The 20,716-nt window shown below is 54.0% G+C and overlaps 1 protein-coding gene across 5 annotated transcripts in view; it reads left to right on the top strand.

Moving 5' to 3' along the window:
• The window catches only part of map3k4 (mitogen-activated protein kinase kinase kinase 4), a 39,729-nt gene that overhangs the window by 5,343 nt on the left and 13,670 nt on the right, over positions 1–20,716 (top strand). For 4 of the 5 annotated variants that reach the window (XM_061227861.1, XM_061227863.1, XM_061227864.1 and 1 more), the window contains exons 2-13: positions 8,984–9,174; positions 10,116–11,599; positions 11,918–12,178; positions 12,708–12,860; positions 14,741–14,898; positions 15,629–15,745; positions 17,031–17,130; positions 17,240–17,323; positions 17,823–18,092; positions 18,477–18,626; positions 19,746–19,907; positions 20,613–20,716. The exon at positions 20,613–20,716 is cut by the window's right edge and continues 30 nt beyond it. In XM_061227861.1, coding sequence (XP_061083845.1) covers positions 8,984–9,174; positions 10,116–11,599; positions 11,918–12,178; positions 12,708–12,860; positions 14,741–14,898; positions 15,629–15,745; positions 17,031–17,130; positions 17,240–17,323; positions 17,823–18,092; positions 18,477–18,626; positions 19,746–19,907; positions 20,613–20,716 — 3,234 coding nt within the window. The remainder of the gene's footprint in view (positions 1–8,983; positions 9,175–10,115; positions 11,600–11,917; positions 12,179–12,707; positions 12,861–14,740; positions 14,899–15,628; positions 15,746–17,030; positions 17,131–17,239; positions 17,324–17,822; positions 18,093–18,476; positions 18,627–19,745; positions 19,908–20,612) is intronic. The other variant, XM_061227862.1, reaches the window with a different exon arrangement.

The following is a 20,716-nucleotide window of genomic DNA, read 5'->3' as shown; positions in this document are numbered from 1 at the left end:
ACCAGGGCTGCAGCCCCCAGGCTGTGCTGTTAAAATAAAAGCACAAAGTAATGATTTTACAGGAAGGGGGGGGGGGGGGGGGCGCATGTCACTGTTCTCCACAAACGGAGAGTGGCTCTGATCCAGGGACCCCCCCCACACTAAAAGGCACCTGCATCCAGGGGGCCCCACTGTCTGGAGTTTAAGAGAGCAGTCGTAGGGTGTGGAGGGGAGATTGTGTTCATGTAACAGGACTGTGGTGTGAGAGGGTTTGAGAGTGTGCACCCAGGGTCTAGGTTATACCTACCGTGGCCTGACGGTCACTGTGAGCTTCTGCATGGCAGTGAATGCACAGAAAGGTTGAAAAAACGTCTGAGAATTAGTCGCTCTGCATTAAAATGAGATGTAAATTTGCTTACTGGCACAGGAAGAAACATGCAGTTTACAACCCGAGTTGTAAAATTTGGCTGAACTATCCTGCTTGTGCAAACTGCTTCAAACCGTGCAGGTCGTCTAGTGTTAGACCATTTCTCATTCATAGTAAATGTGTGAAAATAAGTGCAGTGAAATTTTGTACGCACCATAATAGTCCAAGACTTGCAACCCTTGAGCAACAAAAAGCCTAAGAACTAATCCCTGAAAATACAGTAGGTCTCACTGTCAACTGGTCTGGAAGCTTGCTAATGAAATAACTAAAGATTGTGCTCCAGGCTAGGACCAACCGAAACAATCCTCCACACATAACAGCACACCGCATTGTAAAAACCCACAAAAACCCCAGTTTGAAATGAAATAATCCGCACGGTAAACTCGATCTCGCAGTGCTTTTAAAACACGGCTACATGTCGTGCGCATTGGCTGGCACCTCCGCACCGTGACGACGACGCAGCACAGACGGACCCCGCTTGAGTGCAGGGTGTGTGACCGCAGCCTGGCCATTACCGCCCATTAAGAAGGGCTGTTGTGCAACAAACATGGCTGTCACAGGAGAGCAGACGTCTGTGCCGCTTCCTTGGGAAAGGTCTCCGCAGTGCAGACAGACTCGGGAATTATTGTATTGACAAAAGTCAGGAGCCTGGCGTATTGATCATTCTCGATTAACCTCCTTCCCCCCCCCCCGGCTGCGAGCAGGAATGGACAGTCTGTTCAGAGCGGAGGAGCACGCGGCTCTGTTGGCCGGTGTGCGGACGGTACGTGGAATCGTGCTGTAGCCTGGAGTAAAGTGAGTCAGCGGCCCCAGTAACACGCATGAATAAGTCATGATTTATTCAGTTTGCTCTTATTCCCCTGTCTGTTTTGGAAGGGCCGGTCGCAGTCACGCCGGGGCTGATTTTTGGGAGAGCGCGGGCGAGCGCTCGCTCCGCTCCCAACGTGTGTAGTCTCTGCCACCGCTTCTTATCGCACCCGACTTCACGGGTCGGGCCCCCGTTGGCACGAGCTGGAAGAAGCCCCCGCACTGCTCCGGGTACGAGCTGAGGGGGGGTCGCTCACACTCTGATGCTCTGACTCTCTGCCTCTCTGACTCTCTGCCGCTCTGCGGCTCTGAATCTCTGCCGCTCTGACTCTCTGCCGCTCTGACTCTCTGCCGCTCTGACTCTCTGCCGCTCTGACTCTCTGCTGCTCTGACTCTCTGCTGCTCTGACTCTCTGCTGCTCTGACTCTCTGCCGCTCTGCCGCTCTGACTCTCTGCCGCTCTGACTCTCTGCCGCTCTGCCGCTCTGACTCTCTGCTGCTCTGCTGCTCTGACTCTCTGCTGCTCTGACTCTCTGCCGCTCTGACTCTCTGCCGCTCTGACTCTCTGACGCTCTGACGCTCTGACACTCTGACTCTGACTCTCTGACACTCTGACGCTCTGACACTCTGACTCTGACTCTCTGACACTCTGACTCTGACTCTCTGACACTCTGACTCTCTGCCATCCCGGGCGACGCTCGAGCCAATTATGCGTGGCAGTGCGGGGCTGCAGTGTGGGGCTGCCATGCGGGGCTGCTGTGTGGGGCTGCAGTGTGGGGCTGCTGTGTGGGGCTGCAGTGTGGGGCTGCTGTGTGGGGCTGCAGTGTGGGGCTGCTGTGTGGGGCTGCAGTGTGGGGCTGCTGTGTGGGGCTGCAGTGTGGGGCTGCTGTGTGGGGCTGCTGTGTGGGGCTGCTGTGTGGGGCTGCAGTGTGGGGCTGCAGTGTGGGGCTGCAGTGTGGGGCTGCTGTGTGGGGCTGCTGTGTGGGGCTGCTGTGTGGGGCTGCAGTGTGGGGCTGCTGTGTGGGGCTGCAGTGTGGGGCTGCAGTGTGGGGCTGCTGTGTGGGGCTGCAGTGTGGGGCTGCAGTGTGGGGCTGCTGTGTGGGGCTGCTGTGCGGGGCTGCTGTGTGGGGCTGCAGTGTGGGGCTGGCAGGGTTTGGGTTCAGTGACAGACTGCGCCCCGTCCGTGTGCTATCACAGTGCCTTAACGGGGCAGGCCACCCAGCAGCACTGTGTCATCACTGCTGTTGCCTCCATTATAATTACTGTTTGGCAGTGCCATTGCTGCGCAGTTGTTTTTGCCGTTTGGCGTTTGGTACGTGGTGTTTTCCTGCAGCGGCTTGGCAGGGCCGGATCCTGTGTTCCTCATGGCAATCAAGTGGATTATTATCAGATCTTGCCGCCTGAGGGGAAACTGAAAGAGGCTGAGAATCAGAGAGAGAGACTGAGAGAGAGAGAGAGAGAGAGAGAGGATGAGTGGGAAGAGCAAGGGCAGAGAAAACGGAAAGAGATCGAGAGCGAGATTGCGAGACAGAGAGAGAAACTGAAACTGTGAGATTGGTGAGGGAGAGAGCTTATTATTATTATTATTATTACTTATTATTTCCACGTATTTAATCTGAATCAATAACTCATAATTGTAGTGAGTAGTATTAATTATTGTTCACGTTTTACTTTGTGCGTACTACTGTAAACGTACGTACGTATTTCCTGCACGTTGAATTGAAAGGTGAAATTGAGAGCAGCATGTGATAGAGGTTCTGGGCTCTGCTCTGTCAGGGAAGGAACCGGAAGGAGAGATAGAGGCTGGCCCTGGGTGGAGCCCCCCCCCCGGTCTGTCGGGGACGTGGACACTGTGTTCCTCCGGCAGGGCGGGGCGCGGTCTGTCCCGTTTTCGTCATGGTCCTCTCCCTCTGACGGCAGGCTGGCAGGGCGTGGCCGTCGTCGGCTGGAGGGTGGGGCGCTCCGGGGGAAAGGTGTAATTAGGGCTGTGGAGCGTGCCGAGCCGGGCGGGCAGGGTGGGGGCGGGCGTACCCCACGGCACCTCGCTGGGGCCGGGCGGGGAGGAGCAAGGCAGGCTGTCTCACACCGTGGCATCAGCAGAAACAGCCTAAATAACTGAATGGGTGGTTTTGCTGCCCTGAGCCAAGGTTGCTTACCACACGCTGGGCCTCGGGGCTCTGAGCAGCGTGTGTGTGGTTTCTGTGACTGTCCCTCCTGCTGCGGCGAGCTGCCTTCTCCAGCGATGGGAGAAGTGTGCTACCACGCAGGTCAATGCTGCCGCCACTTCAGCCAAACAGTGCTAATCAGGTGGAGACATAATTAGTTAGATCATTGCTCCTGAAATATAAATGCTGAAGTTTGTAAAAAAAAAAAAAAAAAAATTGTGCATTGTTTTTTTTTTTTTTTTTGGTAGTTTTTAATCTCTTAAATAATCTGTTTTCATTTGACAGTGAGGCGATAATTCTTTAACAGCGTTGCTCTTTTTTGATAGTGTTTGCGGGGGCTGGCTTCAATCTTTTATCTCCTGCCAGTTTCCTCGAATCAGCCTCGTCCAAGGTAACAAAGGTATCTAACGTACAAAAATTGACCTAATTTACAAACGAGATGTTTAAGGTAGCTCCCCTTTTTCTCGGCGTTGCGTATGAAAGGTGCTAATGGGGAGGAAATGGCTGCTGCGGCCCGCGTCAGCGCTTGTTTTCGGTGTGGCCTTTGTGAGCGCGGCACTCACGTGACAGCTGCGAGCAGGTTTTTCGGCACGGAGGCTGTGTCCGCGTGCCGCCTGTGCACAATAGCTACGGCTCCTGCTGGGGGCCCGTGGGGGGGGGGGGGACAGGGGCCACACAGGGGCCACACAGGGGCCACAGTCCGTAGCCTTTCGTTTTACGCGCTTTAACTTTTTTTCATTTTTACCAAAACCTTATTTTACCAGGAAGCTGCCCCTTAAGAGAACTAAGGCAGAATTTAGGGAGAAAGAGCAGCTAGGATTGTAATGCCTGATGTCACTTATCGGCAGAAAAATGTGCAGCTGGCTATAAAAAAGAAAAAAGATGTCTTGCCGCAGACTATAAAGCTGGAACGTGCATTTTGCAGCAGACTTTGAATTTTGCACTCAAAAGTTGTTTTATGGTATAAAATGATCAAGCTGTAATTAGGATAGGACATTTTTTCCGAGACCACGGAACAATGTTGGTCAAAGGCCTTTTAATCTAAAAATGGATCTGGGTGTTTGAGCTTTTGAAAGGGATACGAGATCCCGATGATGGCTTTGTAGATGAAGACATACCAGTTTATTGCCCTTCCTGCGGGTCGGGAGTTCCAGTTAGGCTTCTGGTCTTGTAGGCAGTTGTGGTTTGAGCACTTGAGAGGTCGGTAGCAAATTGCAGGACCGAGTGAAGTGAGTCCAGTTCGTGAAGTGAGGAAGCGGAGGCAAGCGTGTAGGTGTTGAATCACTGGCTTTAATAGTTTCTTTTATTTATTTTTGACATCGTAACTGTTGACTTAATGGTCTGAAGTTTGGCCCTCTCTTCCCCGTCAGCGTGTCTCTCGTGTACGGGAAGCCAAGCCGACGCCCTCCTCTGTCAGGTGGCAGCTCTGTCAGAAACAGAGGGGGGGGAGGTGGAATTTGCTTGCCTCTGGGTCTGACTCCAGCATTCCTGCCGCGCTCCCATGCTCCTCAACCGTCTCCCGGCAACCAAACAAACAGCAGAGCTCCGGATGATGTCACGCCTTCCCTGGTCATTCCTCTCTGATGCAGTCACCCCCCCCCCGGTGGTGTGCGCTGCGTGCACTCTGCACAGAATGGCTTGCGGACGGACTGCACACGTGCTGGCGTGCACACACACACGCTCACACACACACACACTCTCACAGACGCACACGCGCACACACACACACACACACACACACACACACGCACACACACACACACACACGCACGCACGCACGCACGCACGCACACACATGCTCACACACACACACTCTCACAGACACACACACACACACGCTCACACACACACACTCTCACAGACACACACGCACACGCACACACACACACACTCACAGACACACACACACACACACACACACTCACAGACACACACACTCACAGACACACACGCTCAGACACACACGCGCACACACACACACAGACACGCACACTCACAGACACACACACTCACAGACACACACACTTACAGACACACACACACACACGCACACACACAGACAGACACACACGCACACAGACACACACACTCACAGACACACACACTCACAGACACACACACACATACACTCACACACACACACACACACACAGACACACACACTCACAGACACACACGCGCACACACACACAGCGTTGCATAAGGAATACTCTGTTCCAGCAACTTTTTTTTTTGTTCTTAGCATTTTACCCATGTGGCTCATCTGAATGTGTGTGAGTGTGTGTCTGTGAGTGGGGGGGGGGGGGAGGAGAGTGTGTGGCAGTTAGCATTTCTCCTGAAGTCTTGGAAAGCTCAGGCGTATACACGATTAATTTCCCGTTGAGGAAGGAAAAGGCAACAAATGCGGCCGTTTCCCAGAAAGGGCTCTTGGGGAGGAGGGGGGAAACGGAACTGAATGTTCAGTCGCCGCCCTGTTCACCGCACACGGCCCCAGCGACACGGTCTGCCGCAGAGGAGCAGGGTTAGACAGTAGTGCGCTTCTGTTTCTCGACCCTGCTATGTGCGGCTCGGTCGCCTCGGCTGGTCCTCCCTGCTTACCCCACTCTGCCTCCGGTGTGTGGGACAGTATTGCACCAGCGGAGATCACCCCACTCCTCATTGGCCTCCGCTGGCTTCCTATTGCCGCACGCATCCGACTCAAGGCCCTAGTGTTGGCATTTCAGGCTGCTAAGGGGACTGCCCCACCTTACATACAATCCTTAATCACTTCCTACTCCCCACGCTTGTTTTCCGTTCTGGTTCCTCAGTGGTGGAATGACTTGCCTCTGTCAGGACAGCAGAATCCCTCCCCCTATTTCAACGCAGACTAAAAACATACCTTTTCAAACTGTACCTTAGTCCTCCCTCCTGATATCCCCAGCCCCCCTTCCGATATCCCTATCCCTCTTGTGTAACCCCAAAAGAAGAAAAGAAAATTGCACTTATGATGACTATATGTTTAGAACAACACTTCATGTGTATTTTACTAGTTATGGATGTGATGCTTTAACTTGTGGAAGAACCTATGCACTTGTAAGTCGCTTTGGATTAAAAGCGTCTGCCAAATGACTAAAATGTAGATCTGAAACCAGACCCCACTGCTGCACATGCTAACGGGCGGCCTGTAGCGTAGTGTTTAAGGTAAATGACTGGGACACGCAAGGTCGGTGGTTCTAATCCCGGTGTAGCCGCAATAAGATCCGCACAGCCGTTGGGCCCTTGAGCAAGGCCCTTAACCCTGCATTGCTCCAGGGGAGGATTGTCCCCTGCTTAGTCTAATCAACTGGATAAGAGCGTCTGCCAAATGCCAACAATGTAATGTAATGTAACTGTATACCAGTGGTCCCTGTTCCTGGTCCCGGGGAGCCGCAGGGGGGGTGTGCTGGCCTTTGTTTTTACTCAGCACGTAGTTGATCAGTTAAACCGGTTGATTACACAGTTCACTCGCCTGGCCTGGTTTCCTGGGTCTGCACGGGTTGCTGATATTAAGGCTAAAACAGAAAGCGGCACTCTCTGTGGCTCTGCGACACCAGGAGCCAGGACCACTGCTGTAGCCATAGCTGCATACGGTAACGCCCAGCTGCCCTGGTCTGGGACTCCCACCGTGTCGCCTATGAGACCAGGAGGTGGTGTGATTAGGAATGGATCATTGTACATTGGCATGTTGCCTGTATAGGCGTGAGGCTAGTTCTCACAGAGCGAGGATAAAGTCTGGTCTATGCTGGGTGTGCAGTTTTGACCATCCAGGAGCAAACCACGCGAAAGGTCTCCACTTTTGGGGGGGGTTTTAACCCCTTCGTACTGTATGTGTTTACAGTTGCTGTATGGTAACTCTCTCTCTCTCTCTCTCTCTCTCTCTTTCTCTCTCATATATCCTGCTCTCCAGTTCAGTGCTTTCTTGAGTGAAAGGCTTTGTGGGCTGATCCAGGGATTAGCCCACCTCTGTGAAAGTGATCCCGGAGCGCCCCCCCCCCCCCCCCCCCCCCACTACCTCCTGTCCGCCTCCCCCAGACCGCCCCAGCACCCCCCTTCCACATGATCCCCACCCCCACCCACACACGCGCAATTAGTGTGGGGCAGCGTGTCCCAGATACAGCTGACTGACAGAGCGGCGTGCTGCAAGGGTCCCCTTGGGGTCCGTGAGAAGGGGGCCCCCTCTTTATCCCGGCCTGTGCTCTTTGTGAGAGGTTCAGATGCCCCCCGGCCCCCCGCCCCTTATAATCCTATTAAAAAGCCTTTAGATGTGCTTAAGGAACAAAGCCCTGCTGCTGTAATTGGAGTGCACTGTTCTGCTTTTCATTCTTCTGCCTGTTTGTTTTTCTCTTCCTTCTGAAAGGAAGCGTTTCAAGAACATTATCTATTGTGTTTCTTTTTTTGTTGTTGTTGTTTCTCTCCCCCCCCCCCTCCATTTCGATGGGAGGCAAAACTATTTCCTCTGACCTAAATCTGAAGGAATGCCAATGAAAACTGAAGGCATTTGTGGTGGAAGGGTGTGAAAGTATTTGTTGTAACCCTCCTATTATGTTAAGAGTTTATAACCGCTTTTATGTTTGGGGTCAAATTGACCTTAACAGTTCAAATAAACGCAAAACTATTGCAATGATTGACACTTTGTGTGTCGCCTTCTTTTTGTCTCCCAAATGACTAGCCTTTTATCCATAAATGTGAAAAATCTATGAGAAACATCTAATTTTAGAGCCTGAGGTACAGGAAGTTAAAGTTTGGCACCTGTTTGGGAAAATGCCACCAGAATCATCCACAAAGAAATCTGAGATAAAGATAAAGGGTCAAAATAAGCCCATACAACCCATGCAAAGTTGGTGCAGCACTTCTGGGGGTGGGGGGTGGTGGTGTTGTTGTCCGTACTGGTGCTGCTTATGTAATGCGGGAGGCATGGTGACACACAGCCAGGGGTGAGTGACTTCTGATCCCTCAGCAGGTGACCACCAGGGAGAGGCATTCAGTGCAGTAATGTGTGAGTGTGAGTGTGAGTGTGAGTGTGAGTGTGAGTGTGAGTGTGAGAGAGAGAGAGAGAGAGAGTGAGTGAGTGAGTGTGTGTGAGTGTGAGACCGCACGCACTTGTGTGCCACCATACCCGGGGCTTCAGTGTACCTTACGTGGAGGTGTGTGTTTCTCCAACCGTGAGTGAGTGAGTGAGTGAGTGAGTGAGTGAGTGAGTGAGTGAGTGAGTGAGTGAGTGAGTGAGTGAGTGAGTGAGTGAGTGAGTGAGTGAGTGAGTGAGTGAGTGAGTGAGTGAGTGAGTGAGTGAGTGAGTGAGTGAGTGAGTGAGTGAGTGAGTGAGTGAGTGAGTGAGTGAGTGAGTGAGTGAGTGAGTGAGTGAGTGAGTGAGTGAGTGAGTGAGTGAGTGAGTGAGTGAGTGAGTGAGTGAGAGAGAGAGACCGCACGCACTTGTGTGCCACCATACCCGGGGCTTCAGTGTACCTTACGTGGAGGTGTGTGTGTGTGTGTGTTGCGCGTGTTTTGCATGTTTTGCCATCATCTGGGGCTTCAATGTACCGTGAATGTGTGTTGCTCTGACTCATCTGTTTGTGTGTGTGTGTCAACAGGCGGGACCGTTCAGCGGAACATGCGCTGGCCCGGAGTTCAGAGGTGGAAGAAATTTGGGAGGACTCCAGCGAGGGAGAGGATGCCCCGTACAGCGAGTCTCCGCCCTGCACCCGCCGGCAGATGAAGCGCATGTCCGGCAAACACCAACGCAACACCTCCGGCAGGGCGCCCGGGCGCTCGCCCAGCAAAGGTACGGGTCACCTGTGTGTACCTGAGATCTCAGGGTTCAGGCACCAAGGGTAGGGGTCACCTGCCCATATCTCAGGGTTCAGAAAGCAATGGTAAGGGTCACCTGTGTGTACCTGAGATCTCAGGGTTCAGAAACCAAGGGTAGGGGTCACCTGTGTGTACCTGAGATCTCAGGGTTCAGAAACCAATGGTAGGGGTCACCTGTGTGTACCTGAGATCTCAGGGTTCAGAAACCAAGGGTAGGGGTCACCTGTGTGTACCTGAGATCTCAGGGTTCAGAAACTAATGGTAAGGGTCACCTGTGTGTACCTGAGATCAGGGTTCAGAAACCAGTGGTAAGGGTCACCTGTGTGTACCTGAGATCTCAGGGTTCAGAAACCAAGGGTAAGGGTCACCTGCCCCATTAAGGTTGCTTAGCTGAGGCTGTTATCCAAAGGGACTTACAGTTGATTAGACTAAGCAGGGGATAGTCCCCCCTGGAGCAATGTGGGGTTAAGGGCCTTGCCCAGCATTTGCACAGATCCTATGATGGCTACACTGGGGATTGAACCACGAACTTCCAGCTCCCAGTCAAGCGCCTTGGCCACCAGGCTGTATGCTGCCACCTGCCCCAAATGCAGGGGATCAGAAACCAAAACCACAGCTTCCCAAAAGATGCAAAATGGAAACCAGAATAGGGGAAATTAGTTTTTCTATAAAAGGAGAGAAAATTTTGTTTTGTTTATTAGAGAAGAACATTCTTGCTCTCAAGCTTTAAGGTCTGCTCAGCCTGAAGTCCACCTTCTCGTGGTACACTAGAAGTTCTCGCAGATTATGTCTGGCGCAGTTTAACCGAGTTTATACCTGTGACAGGCGCTGAAAACATCGAGAGAGGCACTTGAGAGATACTATTTGTTGGACCCCTGTAGACCCCTGATCCTTGGTATTTTGTGCGCCTTTCAGCAGAAAAGGTGGCTCCCCTCAGCCAGGCCGCCAGCAGGGAGCGGGAGAACGCCAAGCCGACGGAGGCCGCCCCGGAGGAGCCCAACTACCGGCAGGGCAAGAAGCAGCGGGCCGCCCTCCGCAACACCGAGCGCGACCACAAGAAGACGTTCGAGGGCTCCTTCATGCTGGACCCGCTCTCCAAGCCCGCCTTCGGATCGCTGGGCATGGAGCCGCGGAAGCCCTACCTCAGCCTGGGCTGCGGCAGCGCCAAGCTGCCCGTCACCATGCCCCACCCGCTGGCCCGCACCCACCGGCAGACGTCGCGCACGGACTGCCCCGCCGACCGGCTCAAGTTCTTCGAGACGCTGCGGCTGCTGCTCAAGCTCACGTCCATGTCGTCGAAGAAGAAGGAGCGGGAGCGGGAGCAGCGCGGCCTGGAGAACACGGGCTTCCTGGGCCAGAACAACGAGGTGATCTGGCTGGAGCTGCAGGCCTGGCACGCCCGGCGCAGCGTCTCCGACCAGGACCTCTACCTCTTCACCGCCCGCAAGGCCATCCCGGACATCATCAGCGAGGTGCTCCACTTCCGCGTGGACTACCGCAGCATGAGCGGGCCGCCGGTCGAGGCGCCGGCGACGGACGCGCGGGGGGGGTTCACCGGGCACCTTTTGGGGATGGCCGCGGGGCGTCTCGGGGGGTGCGAGGGGGCGACCGCCGGGGCGGACGGCGCCTTCAGCGGCTGCGAGTCGGAGACGGGCGGGGAGAGGTTGGGAGAGGGGGAGGGAGAGGGGGCGGAGGACCCCTCGACGCCCCTGGGCGGGGCTCCGGACTGCCGGGAGCACCTGCAGAGGCAGCGGCTGGCCTTCGAGCAGGTGAAGCGGGTGATGGAGCTGCTGGAGTCGGTGGAGGCGCTGTACCCGTCGCTGCAGACGCTGCAGAAGGACTACGAGAAGTACGCCGCCCCGGACTTCCAGGCCCGGGTGCAGGCGCTGTGCCTGTGGCTCAACATCACCCAGGACCTCAACCAGAAGCTCCGCATCATGGGCACCGTGCTGGGCCTGCGGGACCTGTCCCGCCTGGGCTGGCCCGTCTTCGACATCCCCTCGCCCCGCTGCTCCCGGGGCAACGAGGACGACGACGAGGACGAGGACGACGAGAACGACTCCACCGCCACCTTCACGGCGGACAGCGACCCCGAGGAGGGGCAGGGCGAGGGCGAGGGCGAGGGGGACGGAGAGTCGTCCCCCTGCCTGACGCCCAAACTGGCCCGGCTCCTGTCGGAGGACGAGCTCCTGATGGCGGCCGGCGGGGGGGCCCAGGAGGCCACGGCGCCCCTCGAGGGTGGGAGCCGGTACTGTCCCACCTCCATCTACAGGCCGTTTGTGGACAAGGCCCTGAAACAGATGGGCCTGCGGAAACTCATCCTGCGGCTCCACAAGCTGATGGACCGGTCCCTGCAGAGGTCCCGCGCTGCTCTGCTCTTCCACACACCCCCACAGGAGGTAAGAGTGTGTGTGTGTGTCTGTGAGAGAGAGAGAGTGTGTGTGAGTGAGTGTGAGTGTGTGAGAGTGTATGAGAGTGAGAGTGTGAGAGAGAGTGTGAGAGAGAGTGTGAGTGTGAGTGTGAGTGTGAGTGTGAGTGTGAGTGTGAGTGTGAGAGTGAGTGTGAGAACGAGAACTATACATTTAGTATTTAGGGATCTGGTCCTGTGCATAACACAACGTCTCGCGGTAAGTGTGTGAGAGAGTGAGAGAGTGAGAGCTATACATTTAGTATTTAGGGATCTGGTCCTGTGCATAACACAACGTCCCGCCCCTCAGTTTTCAGAGTTCCCCGACCCCCTGGTGTATAGCGACTACCTGCCGGAGCTCGCCCGGCACCTGTCGTGCTGCGGCCTGGGGTTCGAGGGCGCGGGGACGGAGCGGGTCTCCTGGGTGGAGCTGCTGGCCATGGAGCTGCCTTCCTTCCAGCCCGCGTTCCTGGTTCTGTGCCGGGTTCTGCTCAACGTCATCCACGAGTGCCTGAAGCTGCGTCTGGAGCAGAGGCCCGCCGGGGAGCCCTCGCTGCTCAGCATCAAACAGGTCTGGGACTCACTGAATCACTCACTGAATCACTGACTGAATCACTCCCTCACTGAATCGCTCACCGAGTCACTCGCTCACTGAATCCCTTAGCCACTCATTGAATCACTCCCTCACCGCGTCACTCACTCACTGAATCCCTTAGCCACTCATCGAATCACTCCCTCACCGCGTCACTCACTCACTGAATCCCTTAGCCACTCATCGAATCACTCCCTCACCGCGTCACTCACTCACTGAATCCCTTAGCCGCTCACCAAGTCACTCACTCACTGAATCACTTTTCCGGTCATAAAATCATTTATCCGGTCACTGAATCACTTATCTGGTCAACTAACCACGAACCACCGCTCACCCTATCTCTTAACTGGTTTCCATCATCACCCTGCATGTCCGATTCGCACGGACACATTAAGACTTTTGTAGTGTTTGTGTCACGGTCAGTGCATGACGGTATGGGTATCCTAACTGTGCGTGTGTGTGTGTGTGTGTGTGTGTGTGCGTGCGCGTGTACGTGTGTGTGTTCCAGCTGGTGCGTGAGTGTAAGGAGGTGCTGAAGGGGGGGCTCCTGATGAAGCAGTACTACCAGTACATGCTGCGGGGGGTCATCGATGACCCCGGCGGCTTGCAGACCAACGCCAACATCGACGACTTCGAGGAGGACCTTCACAAGATGCTGATGGTACGAGCCAGTGCGGGATCCACAGCGACACAGCCCAGCACATCGCCGGGAACGGGCGATACGCTCGCCCAGTGGATACTCAATCTAACCCGCAAAGGGCCGGTGTGGGTGCAGGCTTTTGCTCACCTGATTCGCCCCAAATCAAGGTCCTTAGCACAGGGCGCGGCCTGTAGCGTAGTGGTTAAGGTGTCTGACTGGTGGTTCAATCCCCGGTGTAGCCACAGTAACATCCGCACAGCCGTTGGGCCCTTGATCAAGGCCCTTAACCCCGCATTGCTCCCGGGGAGGACTGTCTCCTGCTTAGTCTAATCAACTGTAGTCTAATCGCTCTGGATAAGAGCGTCTGCCAGCGTCTGCAATGAAATATTAGCAAAGACATGAATGGCTGATTAGCGGAATTGGGTTTTTAACCGTTTCGTTGGAACAGAAGCCTGCTCCTACACCGGCCCTTTCTGGGGCAGATTGAGTACCCCTGCACTAGCCCATTTGGGAGGGGGGGGGGGGGGGGTCAGGGTGGGGTGGTATGAACTGCACCAATGGGGAGGAGTTGTGAGAAAAGGGGAGGGGCTTGATTATGTAATTGGGAGGCCCGGTTTGGCAGGAAACTGATCATTGTGTGACACGAATACCTGCAGTCCGTTCTGTTCGGGGCTGAAGTGTCCGTGACCTGTGATGTAACGTGGCCGTTCACTTATCTGAGGGGACCGGCGTAGTGTGGGGCCTCCCATCAAAGAAGAAAGCGTTTAAAAGCTGAATCACTCTGCATGGGTCAGGTTGGTGTAGCTGCTGTGCCTGTTGGGGTAAGAGAAAGGGCAGGTTTTATTTTTATTTTTTTTGGGGGGGGGGGGGGGTGGATCTCAGGTTGTCTGTTCTTTTGAGTTATACACTCCCTGAAGACGACTTGAAAAGGCAAGCGTTCTCGCTCTGAATTCCAACGAGGCGCCGAAGGTCAAAGTCTGTTGCAAGCGCCCTGCTGACAGTTTTATACTGATCATAAGCGAGATTTCCCATACGGTTAGTCACCGACTGTAGCAATTAGTGATTCTCAGGAAATGGTGTCTGTGAAACGTTTTTTTTTTTCCCCCAGTGATTCGTGGGGTGGGGTTTTTACAGGAAAGTAAATGTTGTTTTCTGTGTGAAGGCCAGAGGAGGAGGGGTGGGGCGGGAGGTCAGTATTGTCTGCTCAGGGACTGCAGACACAATCGCAGAACGAGGTGATGATGATGACTCAAACAAAGAAAATTTTTTATGAGGATTAAGAGGATACTGCATTAGGTCTGTCTGTCTACATCTGTTCCACAGTCCATTTTGTGCGGTTGAACTTTGAGCGTGTACTTTACGTCCCTGTACCCATGGAGTGGACTTCCCTCCACTGGCCCCCCAGTATCGCTCAATGAGGTTTTTCAACCCTCAACGGCCCCCTGAGAGCAAACAGCCTTGTTTCGCTTGATGTCACTACTGAAGTGAAGTCCGTTCTACCCTCTAAACTGAGAGTTGCTCCATTTCAGTTAAGGCTGCCTTTCCCCCAAACCCCCTGGCCTGAGTTGAAAAATATAATTACTTCTTCTATCATTTTTCTTCCTTTTTTTTTTTTTTTTTTTTAAACCACAACACCACATCTGCTGGGGTCCGGAGCTGCCTTCCTGATATACGAGGCTGCTCTCTCTCTCTCTCTCTCTCGGTTTATTTTTTTTTACCCCTGATTGATTAGCAAACATGTAGCTGCACGATTTCAATGTTAGATTACCCCTTTGACACGGGGGTGCTGTTGAGGCCAAAAATATAGGTAACCCACCCTGTAGCGAAGCAATTGTACACAATTATCGCCCACCCGTTTGACAGCCTCCCCCCCCCCCCCCCCCCCCCCCCGCCCTCCCCAGGTGTATTTCGACTACATGCGCAGTTGGATCCAGATGCTGCAGCAGCTGCCTCAGGCCTCCCACAGCCTGAAGAACCTGCTGGAGGAGGAGTGGAACTTCACCAAGGTCATCACCCCCTACATTAGGGGAGGCGAGGCCCAGTCTGGATGCCTGTTCTGGTGAGTCCCTCCCCCGCACTCTGTCCTCCCCTTCACTGCCTCATACCCTTAATAGTAATAATAATTATTTTGTTATTCAGCTGACGCTTTTATCCAAAGCCACTTACAGTTGATTAGACTAACAAACAATCGCTGGAGCAATGTGGGGTTAATTGCCTTGCTCAAGAGCCCAACAGCTGTGCTGATCTTATCGTGGCTGCACCGGGGCTTGAACCACCGACCTTCCGGGTCCCAGTCCTGCCACTAGGCGCCTTCTTTCTCTCTCTCTCTCTCTCTCTCTCTCTCTCTCTCTCTCTCTCTCCTCCTATCTTCCTCTCTCTCTTTGATTTGATTGTTGTTTTCTCAATCCTTTTTTTTTTTTCCTACTTCCACATTATACACTTATACCCCTATTTGCCCCTATTTCTGTTTTCCTTTTAGCCATATGTATGATCCCTGCGCTACTCTGCTAGACGTTTGGTCTAGCTGTTAGCAGGCTAGCTGTTAGCAGGCTAGGTGTTAAAGGCTAGCGCTCCGGGTGGAAGCGTGCCTGTTGACAGCGCACTAGAGTGGCTAGGCTAACACTGCCGTCCATTAGAAGTGCTCCGTCTCCGCGGTATTAAGAGTCCTTATCGTCAGACGGATTAGAGCGACGAGTGAAAAAACCACGTGGATGTTTGGCCTCCACTGCTTGCCTAACCCTTCACCCCCCCCCCCCCCACACACACACACACACCCCCCCGTCTCGCAGTGACATAGCCGGAATGCTGCTCAAGTCCACCGGAGAGTTCCTGGACGCAGGCCTTCAGAGGAGCGGTGATGAATTCTGGGAAAGCGCGGATGACAGCACTGCCTCCGACGAGATCAGGTGGGTCTGGAGTCTCGAGGAACTTAGTGCTTTGGCCTTGAGCGTATCTACCACTAATTTGTCAACGGCAAGCATTTATTTTGTAAATGTTCCTGTTAAGCGTTGCCATTCTGGTAGCGTCATTGTTTTTATTGAGTGAAGCAGAGCACTAATTGCTCGATGCAAAAACAAAGACCAGTTTATACTCCAGGGGCAGAGCGTCGCTGCGACCGTGGCTGGTCACAGTGACATTTGGTTCATACTCTGGGCGCCTGGAGCTTTCTGTGCGTTCGGTCAAGTGACACTCTGTCGCTAGCCTATGAACTGGCCTTGGCGTATTTATTTCCCCGGCTGAAGACGGTTGAAATGGGGCAGATGTGCAGATGGGCAGTGGGCATCACCTGGGAAATATTCAATAATAGCATTGAAGTCGCGCCTCTGTGATGCTACAGCAGCATGATTTAGTACACACACACACACATGCACGCGCACACACACAGTACACACATTACACACCTTTGATCCAAAGACTTGTGTGGCCGGTGTCTATGCAAGATTTGGCTGCCACCAGTTTTTCTGGCTCAATCCGCTAATTAACCACATGCACCATGACCAATTAACTCACAATTTAGACAACAATAAAATGCTACAAGAGCATTTATCAGCTGCTGTTTATATCACGGAATGTGGCTAAAAATGGCAGATCATGTAAATGATTGGGGCTAATTAAATAATTGAGAGCAGAAGTTAGTGTGAAATCCAGAAACGGATACGGCCCTCGTTCCCTGGTCTCGATGTTTGGTCCCTGGTCTCGATGTTTGGCCCCTGGTCTCGATGTTTGGTCCCTGGTCTCGATGTTTGGCCCCTGGTCTCGATGTTTGGCCCCTGGTCTCGATGTTTGGCCCCTGGTCTCGATGTTTGGCCCCTGCTCTCGATGTTTGCTCCCTGGTCTCGATGTTTGGCCCCTGGTCTCGATGTTTGGCCCCTGGTCTCGATGTTTGGCCCCTGGTCTCGATGTTTGGTCCCTGCTCTCGATGTTTGGCCCCTGGTCTCAATGTTTGGCCCCTGGTCTCGATGTTTGGCCCCTGCTCTCTGTGTTTGGCCCCTGCTCTCGATGTTTGGCCCCTGCTCTCGATGTTTGGCCCCTGGTCTCGATGTTTGGCCCCTGGCCACTGCTCTCGATGTTTGGCCCCTGGTCTCGATGTTTGGCCCCTGGTCTCGATGTTTGGCCCCTGGTCTCGATGTTTGGCCCCTGCTCTCGATGTTTGGCCCCTGCGGGCGCTGTAACGGCGGGTTCTCTCTGCAGGCGCTCGGTCATCGAGACGAGCCGCTCTCTGAAGGAGCTGTGCCACGAGGCGCGGGAGCGGGCGTCCAAAGCGCTGGGGTTCGCCAAGATGCTCCGCAAGGTGAGACTGACTTCCTCCTCCTCCTCCTCCTCCTCCGTCTACCCCGGCTCCGCAGGGTTCCAGGGGCTGAGTTTGTCGTTCGACTCATCGCCTGTTCTCTCCTCCCCAGGACCTCGAGATCGCGGCCGACTTCAGCATCACCGCCGGGATCCCCGGCCTCCTAAAGGCGCTGAAAGCCAAAAACTGCGTCAAGGTAGGAAGATACAAACCCCTCCGTCTCTGGCTTTCACCTCTCCTCCCCCCTGTCGCATCGGTCCAACAGCCTCCTTCCTTCAAACGCTGTCGTCTGTCTCTCTCTCGTGTGCCTAGCCCAGCCACTTTGGACATTTTTTTGGGGGGGGGGGGGGGATAAGCCTTGCACTGTAGACCCAAGCCTGTATGTATACAGTGGCTTCAGAAAGTATTCAGACCCCTTCAGTTTTTGCACACTTTATGGTGCTGTCGACTTAATTTTAAATGGATAAAGTTGCCCCTTTTTTGCCCATTAATCTACACTCAATATCCCCATAATGACAATGTGAAAACATGCTTTCAGATTTAGTTTTTTTGCACATATATTTATTAAAAGTCACATTCTGTTACACAACTGTTAGGCTGCAGTAGTCCAGCCAGCTTTGAGTCCACCTCTCGGCTAGCCCCGGGTCCAGGCTGCAGGAACCCCTAACCTGCCTCCCCCCTCCCCCCCTCTCCAGGTGCAGATCCCGGGTCTGGAGGAGCTCCAGGTGTTCGTGCCGAGCGCCCTGGTGTCGCAGCGGCCCGTCATCCTCCAGCTCCTCAACGCCGCGGCCGGGAAGGACTGCTCCAAGGAGCACGACGAGATGGCGGACGACGAGGCCTACCTCCTCATGAGCAAGCAGGGAGCCGGGGACCCGCCCGCGGAGGCCGACTGGGCTCGGTGGGACGGGCCGCAGCTGCGGCTGGTGCCTCAGACGGAGACCGTGGACACGCTCAGGGCCATGAAGGTGGCTTGTTTTCCCCCTTGTTATCGCTCTCGCCGCTAAGAATAGCCGTGTTTTATAGCGCAGTGACAGCGCAGATCCTATGAATAGTAGCGATGCGGTCGGAGTAACTGACGTCGTCCGAAACGGGGGCCCCCTGTTGACGTTCGGCCGCCGTCCTAAATTCGTGTTCTCACTTCTCCTTTACCCTCCCACTGCCTGACCTTCCCCCCACTCTCTCCCTCCCTCCCTCTCAATTTCTGTCCCTCCCTTTGTTTCTCTGCCTGCTCTCTATAATGACCTTCACATTTCCCCCATTTCCCCTTTTCTCTCACTCCTTTCCTCTTTTCTCTCACCCCTTCCTCTCCTCTCCTCTCCCCCTCCATCCCTCGCCCCCCCGGCTCTCAGGTGGAGAACCTGCTGCTGGTGGTGATGCAGTCGGCCCACCTGCTGACCCAGCGCAAGGCCTTCCAGCAGAGCATGGAGGACATCCTGGCGCTCCGCCGGGAACAGACCTCCAGCCAGCCCCTCATCGCCGGAGCGCTGGAGCAGCTAAAGGTAGCGCCTCCACTCTGCACCCCGTCCTGTGCCTCAGTACCCCGTCCTGTGCCTCTACCTGGTCCTGTGCCTCAGTACCCCAGCCTGTACCTCAGTACCCCAGCCTGTGCCTCAGTACCCCAGCCTGTGCCTCAGTACCCCAGCCTGTGCCTCAGTACCCCAGCCTGTACCTCAGTACCCCGTCCTGCACCTCTGTACCTCTGTACCCAGCCTGTGCCTCAGTACCCCAGCCTGTACCTCAGTACCCCAGCCTGTGCCTCAGTACCCCAGCCTGTACCTCAGTACCCCAGCCTGTACCTCAGTACCCCAGCCTGTGCCTCAGTACCCCAGCCTGTACCTCAGTACCCCAGCCTGTACCTCAGTACCCCAGCCTGTGCCTCAGTACCCCAGCCTGTACCTCAGTACCCCAGCCTGTGCCTCAGTACCCCAGCCTGTGCCTCAGTACCCCAGCCTGTACCTCAGTACCCCAGCCTGTACCTCTGTACCTCAGTACCCAGCCTGTACCTCTGTACCCAGCCTGTACCCCGTCACCCCGGCCTGTACCTCAGTACCCAGCCTGTACCTGTGGACCTCTTTACCTGGTCCTGTACCTCTGTAACCCATCCCACAACTGTGACTGTCCAATGTACCATCAGTCACATGCATTCAATTAATAATTATAATAAAAATTATTGATGATTGGCTGATGCTTTTTTCCAAAGTGACTTACAGTTGATTAGATTAAGCAGGGGACAACCCCCCACCCTGGAGCAATGTGGGGTTAAGGGCCTTGCTCAGGGGGGTCAACAGCTGCGCAGATCTTATCATGGCCACACCGGGTGGGTTTGAACCACCAACCTTCTCAGGGTCTCAGACAAGCACCTTAGCCACTAAGCTTCAGGCGTGCCCCTGTGACCGAGTTCTCTCCAAGTCGACATGGTACCGCTGCTGAGCGGAAACGCTGAAAAGTGGAAGCTGTTTCCGCTCCAGGTGCAGCCAAAACCCCATTTCTGCAACCTGGGTTTCCCCTGATAAGGTTTGATGAGTTCCTGTGTGGCAGAGTTGCGGTGAGGGCGTGTACTACTCATAGGACTTCTTATTTATTTTTCTTTCTTTCTTTCTCCCCTCCCCGCCTCTCAGAACGAGGCCCTTCAGCTGTGCATTAAGATCAACACGGCCATCGACCGGGTGGAGTACATGTTCACGTCCGAGTTCGAGGCAGAGGTGGAGGAGCTCGAGTCGGCCACCTTGCAGCAATACTACAGGGAGGCCATGATCCAGGGCTACAACTTCGCCTTTGAGGTCAGGGTTCAGGGGGGGTCAGAGTTCAACGGGGTCATGAATACGAGAGGCATGTGTTCAGGCGCTCGGACCTCACGCACGTCGTTCTCTCAGTCGCAGTGTGCGGCTGTTCCTACAATGCTGTGGACAGGGTGCGAGAATTTTAAACGTTACCTAGGTTTAATTCATCTTAATCTTAATCACATTGGTTTTAAATTCCTTGTTAATTTAAAAAACAGAAACTGGCCTTTTATTGTTTTACAACTGCACTCATGAATGAAAGTCCTTAAAAAAAAAAAAGAAGCCTAATTAATAACATAAAATAACATAATTAATATACATTTTCCCGTTAGTGTGAGTGAATGATGAGCACTATTTCTGCAGAACTGCTTTCAACAAGGTCTGTGGACTAACCACAGTGGCCTGCAAATAGTTATAGAGTACTGAAATATCAGATTAGCAGATTTTCATCTCTGGTATTTGGCAGGGTAAATGGAAAATGAGTGTTGTTTTTTTTCCCCATTACTGGTAGTGGGTCATTGCACATGCCTGGAAGGTGGTTAATATTTGTACTTATTTTTTTTTTTTATTTTTTTTGGCCAAGATTTCTTGGAATCTCTGCGACCGAGGGAGCTGCCTGTGTGAGAGTGTGTTTTGTGTTGCATTGTGGGTTGTGTTGTGCGACGCGGTGCCCAGTGAGACGCGCTGTGTTTTCCCGCGACTCAGTACCACAAGGAGGTGGTGCGCCTGATGTCCGGAGAGTTCCGGCAGAGGATCGGCGACCGCTACATCGCCTTTGCCCGGAAGTGGATGAACTACGTCCTGACCAA

The sequence above is a fragment of the Conger conger genome, chromosome 18, assembly GCF_963514075.1.
Source record: "Conger conger chromosome 18, fConCon1.1, whole genome shotgun sequence".
NCBI lineage: Eukaryota > Metazoa > Chordata > Actinopteri > Anguilliformes > Congridae > Conger > Conger conger.
Note: the sequence above shows the minus strand (reverse complement) of the source record. Positions and strands in the feature narration are given on the sequence as shown.